Here is a 6,895-nt window from a genome sequence, read left to right as displayed (position 1 = left end):
GCCATTTGATGAGTCTGGGACTGGGAGTTACTTGATTCAAAGCAGGGTGTGGGAAAGGGCCCTGGCTTTGAGGGGACCTGCACCTGAGAAACCTGAAGCTGGCAGCTGGGGCTGGAACCCAAGCCCTTGGGGATGATAGGGAGTCAAGTGTCAAGTGCTTCCAAACCTGACTTCTCACCATGGCAGGGAATGTAGTCTGGGCAGCAGTAGGCCAGGAAGGGGCTGACCAGGGGCCAGCAGGGGCTGCACCTACACATGAAAGCACACACACGCACACTGGGGTGGACCGATGATGAGGTGCAAGGAATGAAGAGTTTGCCAAACTCCTCAGCCAACCTAGCACAAGCTTCCAGCAACTAGATACTCATCAAACAGAAGACTCCCAACTGAGTTTTCCCTCTCTGTCCTGGCTCCCAGCTCCCAGGCACTGTGCTCAGCATCTTCCTGCAGGGCCAGGCCCCCCTGTCCTGCTCCTCACACTTCCTCCAGTGCCTCTTGCCCTTTGGCTGGCTCCTCTAGCAGGCCTGCTTCTTGGTGCCAGGTCCTGCTGGGTCCCAACCTTGCCAGACCCATTTTCTCTGAGCTGTAGGGGCCCTGCTCCACTCTGTGGCTCAGAGCAAGTCTGCACCTGTGGCACGGTCTGCTGTTTAGTCCATTGAGGTTGCTCTGAACCATCCAGCCAGATCACTGGACTTTCTTGGGCCCCAGGCCCTGGGCTTCTGGCCCCTCCTAGAGAGAGGTCAAGGGGAGCCAAGTCAGACTGTTGTGGAGAGCCAGGAGCTGAACTGGATGCCAAAGTCCCTGACTCCCCCTTAGGCCCCTCTGGGGATGCCAGGGCTGGGCTGGTGGCTGGGGCACTCCCTAGTTTGCCCGCCTCTGCTCCGCTCTGCTCCTGTTCATGTTCATCTTCACTTGGAGTCTTACTGGTGCTTTGACTTCCCTGAAACACAAGATTGGCCCTGTGGCTAGTAAATTCTGGACCCCTGTTCCGGATCCACCTCACCTTGTGCCCAAGTAACCCACCTTATGAGTCTTGGGCTCCTCCTTTTCTTCCCACCTGTAGAAACACAGTATGTGGCAGTCCCTCCTGCTACCCATTCCCACTTCACATCACCTCCTCCACCACCAATGGCCAGGTCCCCCAGGGAGAAGTTAAAGTCCAAAAGTCTCAGAAAGGATCAGAGCTGGAATGAGACTCCAGGCTGTTTCCCTCACAGCCTGACCTTGCTCCCAAAATTCAACCACTTCCTCTGAACACCTCCCACCCTGGCCCCATCCCAGGTCCCCAGCTGCTGTTTATACCCATGGCCCGCAGCACCTTGCGGATCTATAGGGACTCTAGGCATGTCCCTGCCTGCACTGCCTGGGAAAGGCGAGCCTGACTTCCCGGGGGAAGGTGACTATTGTAATTACTGCCCGCCTCCCTGGGCACCAGGCTCTCACTGCCGCTGCCTCTGCTGATGGCCTCTCTCAGCATCTCATTCACCTGCTGCCAGGCAGCAGTCAGTAGGGAGCAGAGGACCTGGGGCACCAGGGCCTGCTTTCCTAGGAAGAGGGGCAATCCAGAAAATGGGGAGCCCCAGATGCTCCTTTGCTCCTGCAGTCTGTTACCTTCGGGCCCTACCCGTCAGCCTCTCCTTCCCCTGGGCTTTGCTGCCTGTGGCCGGTGCCACCGAGGGTCTGCCTTGTTGCCCACCCCTAGTGGCACCACCTGTAAGAGATTACCACCAAGTCAAGGAGAGGAGAGCCATCACCACCCTTCCCCCATCCATCCACCTTCTCCAACACACCTTTCCCATCAGGAGCCAATGGTGGGGGCTGCTGCTTCCGGTGGCTCCTGGAACCTAAGGCAGGCAATGGAAATAGGGATGGGGGTGGGTGACAAATGACCCAAGGCAGGGGTATTTTTATCTCTGGGACCAGAAAACTGTCAGTCCTTCTCTTGGTCCAGTTGTGGGGTTTCTGCCTTCTGAAAAGAGCCCTGGCCTAGTGGGGCTGGAGAGCTGGGCTCCTGTGTTTACTTTGTTCCTTTTTGGGTGACTCTGACAAGCCACCTCACCTGTCTGGCCCCAGCTTCCTCTTAGCATAAAGTAAGGGCCAGCAGTGTTCTGTTCTGGCACTGAAGGTGGAAACAGGGAGTGTAGGACTCCCACACAGGAGGGACCAACACCCTGGAAAGGGCCTTCCATGTGAGCTCCTTCAGTGACCTGGAGTTTGAGGGATAGGAGGGGAGGTGCAGGCACCCTCCTCTGAGAATGAGGAAAGGAAGATGTTCTTCCATGATTCTTTCCAGCTCTGAAAATAACTGGGAAGCAGAAAACGAGATGGGTGAGGGGCACTAAGAGCTGACTCACCCCTTTTGCTGCCCCGGGCAAAGCCCTCTTCCCTGGGGTTGCTGGGGCCCAGTGACCTGTGTAGACATGGAGGGGGAGTCAAGCTGCTGTCTGGCAGGGAGGCCAGAGACTGCAGCAGGACCCACGCCAACACCACATCCCGACCCAGACCCAGAACAGAAAGGAGGAAGGAGATGGTGGCTTAAGACCCCTGAGCCCAAGCCCTGTGAGAAGGTAAAGCAGAGCCCTACACCTCTGGGGAGGGTCACACCAGCCTCAGGCAACACCCACACTTAGCCCTAGTCCCAGATCCCCATGTGTGTCAGCCCAGCAAGCTGCTTGGCCCTGCCACCCACATGGGCTTGGCCTTGTCCAGGTCCCACGGGCGGCGCCAGTCACCCTGTGCGTCTCTGTGCCTAGCGAGGCGGGCCAGGTCGATCTGCTCCCGCTCCTGCTTCCACTGGACATAATCCCAGCCCACCTCTGTGAGTCCCCCTGCTGACCACTGGGGAGCTGGGCCTGGGATCCTGCCTGGACTCTGGAGCTCCTGGACACCCTGTGAAGAGAAGGCACTGGGCACCATGGGGTAGGAGCAGAAATAGCACTGAGAGCTAGAACTATCCCTCTCAGAACCTCCACTTGCCCTCCTACAAATTGGTTCTGTTCTGTCTCTAACGTGTATTGCTTGGGGAATGGTTTCCATCCACTTATTAACTCTGTTTCCCGCAAGTTCTTTAACTTCTCTGTGTATCATTTCCGTATCTGTAAAATGAAGATAATAATAGTACCTATCTCATAAGCTGGTAGAGCAGTGGTTACGCATCAGGCTGCGAACCGCAAGGTCAGCAGTTCGAAACTACCAGCTGTTCTGCAGGAGAAAGATGAGGCTTTCTGCTCCCGTAAAGATTTACAGTCTCAGAAACCCTGTACAGGGTTGCTATGGGTCGGAACCGACTCCACGGCACATACCAACCAAACCAATCTCATAAGGGCGTCGCGAGGGTGGGAGGGGCACCCAGGAACTATGAGCAAGAGCAAGGACTAGGGGCTGCTGCCACCTAGAGGTCACACCTGGCACATGGCCAGCCCTCTCCTCAACCACCAACAGGTCCAGAAAGGGGCCAGGGTTTCCCATCCTGTCAGGCTAGGTAGGATAGGGAGGTGGCTTGCCTTACTGTGTCTGCCCCTGCAGATGGGGAACATATCTGATTCAGCATCTCTGTCTTCCCCAAATTAGGACCCCACTTAAATGTCCCTGTTGTTGTTGTTGTTCCTTCTAGTCGGTTCCGATCCATAGTCACTCTGTACAGTTTCCAAGGAGAGGCTGATGAGTTTGAACCACTGACGTTGCTGTTCAAACTGACTTTGCAGCCCAGCACATTAACCCACAGCACCACACCAGGACTCTCTCTTATCCTTTCTTAAAGATGTACCTTCCTCACAGAATTCAAGCTGGTAGTGATCTGTGAAGGGCAGTCCCTTCTGAAGCCCCCTCCGGGTGGTCCACCTGTCCCCTGGTTCCTTGCTTTGATGGGTTTTTCACTTACGATCCTCTTGGCCTGGAGAGATGAGGGAGCCAGGGAAGAAGAGTCTACTCCTCCTGGTGACTGGTCCCCTCTTCCTCACCCTGCTCACCTCAGCTTTGTTTTCCATGGTGACAGCCAGCTCCACCCGCTCCCCCAAGGAGAAGGCAGCAGTGTAGTCCTCATCCTCATTCTCAAGCATCTCACTGGCTGCACCAGGCCCAAGGCCACTCCTTGCTCTGCTGACCACTCGCTTTTCCTGTAGGGCACATGGCAAGAGCTGGGCAGGAGCTGGCTGCTGGGTCCTTTGAGTGGCTCCCAGCACCAGCCCTCTCTGGAATGCCCTCAGAGAATCTGACTCCCGCCCCTCTCAAATGCCAATAGCATTAGTTATCCAGGGCCCAGGGCCACCAGACGCCAAGATACCACATAGTGGCCCATCATTTCTGAGCTGGGAAATCCAGGGCACCCAGACAATGACACTTTGTGCCTCAGACACTGACCCTGGCATTTAGCTGTCCCCTACTTCTAGCAGAGTTTTTAGCCCCTGGGTTTTGGGGTTTAGGAGCAGTCTGCTTTGGGCCATTGGGTGCAGGGCTATGGGGCCAGAACCGGGAGGCTTCCATTTGGTGGTCTTTCAGCTCTGGCCATTTAGGGTGTGCAGCAATGGTCTAGACTGTTGGAGATGGTGGGTATACCCCAGAACTGTAGGTGGGAGGAGAAGAGGAGGGTGATCCTCCCTAACAAGGGCGGGGTCACCACTTGGCTGTCTATGGGGTGAAGCTTACGCCAGGAACCTGGCTGATGGTGACGGTGAGGCTGTCAGATGGAGGGGGTTGCAGCATGCTCACAGCCATGCCCCCCTGCTCCGCCTGGCGCCGGTCTTCCTGGATCTCCTGTGGGAGGGCCTGGGGTCAGCACAGGCCATGGCCCCCCAGACTCACAGACACAGACACCAACAGGCCTACACAGAGAGACACCAGTGGGACACCAGGGGGCAGAGGTAGAGGATCACAGAGTGCCCACACCTTTGACTGAGTCACTGAGAGGGACCATGCAAGCCCCAGTGCTGGCTCCAAGCCCAGAGGCACATTCCTGAGCCTGATGCCAGTGTGGCCTCCAGGACAGTGTGCTGTGTGGGGTCTTCGGGTCAGCATCCAAGCGTATCCTCCCAGCCCACCAGCAGCCAGCCCACTCACCTGGTACCTTCGGAGTAAGGCCTGGTTCTTCTTGCGAAGGGCAACTATCCTCCGGTCCAGTTCAGCATCCTTCTCTTCCTGCCTCCTCATTGGGGACTCAGCCCCAGGAGGTCCCTGCACAGGAAGAAGGCCCAAGCTCCTGGCTGCAGGTCCCATCCTTTGCCCGTTCCCCAACTTTCACACTCACCCACCTAACCATATTCTTACAACCTAAAGAGCAAACTCAGGCCCAGAGCTGGGCCCCATAGGAAAGAAGAGGGATCCTGAAGGAGTGGTTCGTGGAAGACCCCAAGTGTCCTCCTCAACAGCCTATCTGCCTGCCTCTCTACCTCCTAGGGGATCAGGTCAGGGCCCCCTATACCCAAGCCTGAAGTACCAGCAGTGGGCTGCCCCTCCCCCCAGCTCTCCAGGGAGCTAGACTGCCAAGCAGAGCCTGGAATAGGAGTTATAAATGGCTCTGGCAGCGAAACCTGCCGTGACTGGGAAATTGCCAAGGGATTCAGGAGGTCGAGGCGGGAGCTGTTTGGCTCCCAGGCTCAGAGTCACAGGAAAAAAAAGAGGCCCCTATTCCACTCTGAGCTACCAGGCCCTGGACCCCACTCCCTGGGCCTGTGTTCAGCCTGGGCAAGTGCTGCTCCAACAAGCCTAGCTTCTCTGGGCCTTGGACTGCTGACAGTCTCAGCGAGTCCTCCTTGTTCAGCAAGCCCAGCCAGGAACCACCCAAAGTAGGCTGTGCCCCTGGAGTGAGATTCCCGGGTCCCTCCCCACCTGACTACCGGTCAGCCCCGTCCTCCACTGCTTAGGCACAGCCCTTTGCTTCCCAGGCCCAGCTGTCCCCAGCTGCTCTCAGAGTGTGGCTGCCTGTTATCCTAGCCACTCCCACCCTTATCCCCAAGAAGCCCCCCGCCAAAGGCAAGGTGGCACTCACAGCCAAGTGCATGACAACAGCAGCAGACACCGAGAGAATTCCAGAGCAGCCCCAGGGGAGCCAGAGCGGGGAGGGAAGCTGGAACCACTGGAACCAGACCTCTGCCGGCCTCTCCCTGCCGGCTTCACTGCTCAGCACACGAGATCATGTTGTGATTACAAAAGACTCCTCTGGGCTCCCAGCCAGAAAAGCTACGGTCACCGCCCCCATCCCTACACTCTGGGAGGGTGAGGACCAGGGCACTGGCGGCCAGCTGGCCCTGCCCAGCACCTCTCCACGCCCTGCCCCAGCATCCCCAGACAGACTATCAGAGCTTCTCCCTGGCAGACTGAGCCGACACAGGAGGACCCTGCTGCGCAGCCTGGATAGCCTGCAAACAGACGGGCAATCTCAGCCTATGTCCCCCCCATATGATCTAGTAAGGAAAGGCCTATAAGACACCGTCCAGCCCATTGGGCCCATGGTCTGAGGCCCCACCCCCACCTCAAATATACCTATGCTGTTCTGCTCACTGTAAGAAATTCGAAGAGACCAAGAAGCTTACTGCTCTGTTCCTCATCCCAGGTCACCAAACATCACATACCTAAAATAACACCATTAGTCATTTATTCCTTTAGGTTGAACTACATTGAGCGACACAGTCAGTGAAGGACAGACTGAGGCTTGGCTGGTTGAATTTCTAGTCCTTTTGCACAGGAAACTGGGCCTTCTTCTAGGGCCATTGCCACCACAGCTCCAAGTGGGCCAACAGCCTTCCCTCCACCGACTCCTAATCTCTAGGCCTGGTTCTTTCAGCCTCTCTGGACTTGGATTACCTGCTGTCTCACCGGGGGTGGGGCTCTCCCTGGGAAAGCCTCTCTCCCATCTTCTCCATGCAGCTGAGGCTGGTTCTCCCTGCCCAGGGAACAGCGG

The 6,895-nt window shown here is 57.0% G+C and overlaps 1 protein-coding gene across 1 annotated transcript; it reads right to left on the bottom strand.

Annotated features, from left to right (window-relative positions):
- Positions 1–433: 433 nt before the first annotated feature.
- LOC102838493 (chromosome unknown open reading frame, human C15orf52) lies at positions 434–6,131 on the bottom strand. Its single transcript, XM_006831902.1, is given in 13 exon segments — positions 434–940; positions 1,024–1,057; positions 1,612–1,698; positions 1,787–1,844; positions 2,355–2,410; positions 2,690–2,860; positions 3,194–3,201; positions 3,767–3,892; positions 3,969–4,115; positions 4,645–4,752; positions 5,056–5,169; positions 5,984–6,052; positions 6,054–6,131. Coding segments are annotated over 13 exon segments (1,563 nt in total).
- Positions 6,132–6,895: the final 764 nt, after the last annotated feature.

This window comes from Chrysochloris asiatica, unplaced genomic scaffold (genome assembly GCF_000296735.1).
Source record: "Chrysochloris asiatica unplaced genomic scaffold, ChrAsi1.0 scaffold00004, whole genome shotgun sequence".
Classification (NCBI taxonomy): Eukaryota; Metazoa; Chordata; class Mammalia; order Afrosoricida; family Chrysochloridae; genus Chrysochloris; species Chrysochloris asiatica.
This window is presented reverse-complemented; position numbering and strand designations above follow the sequence as displayed.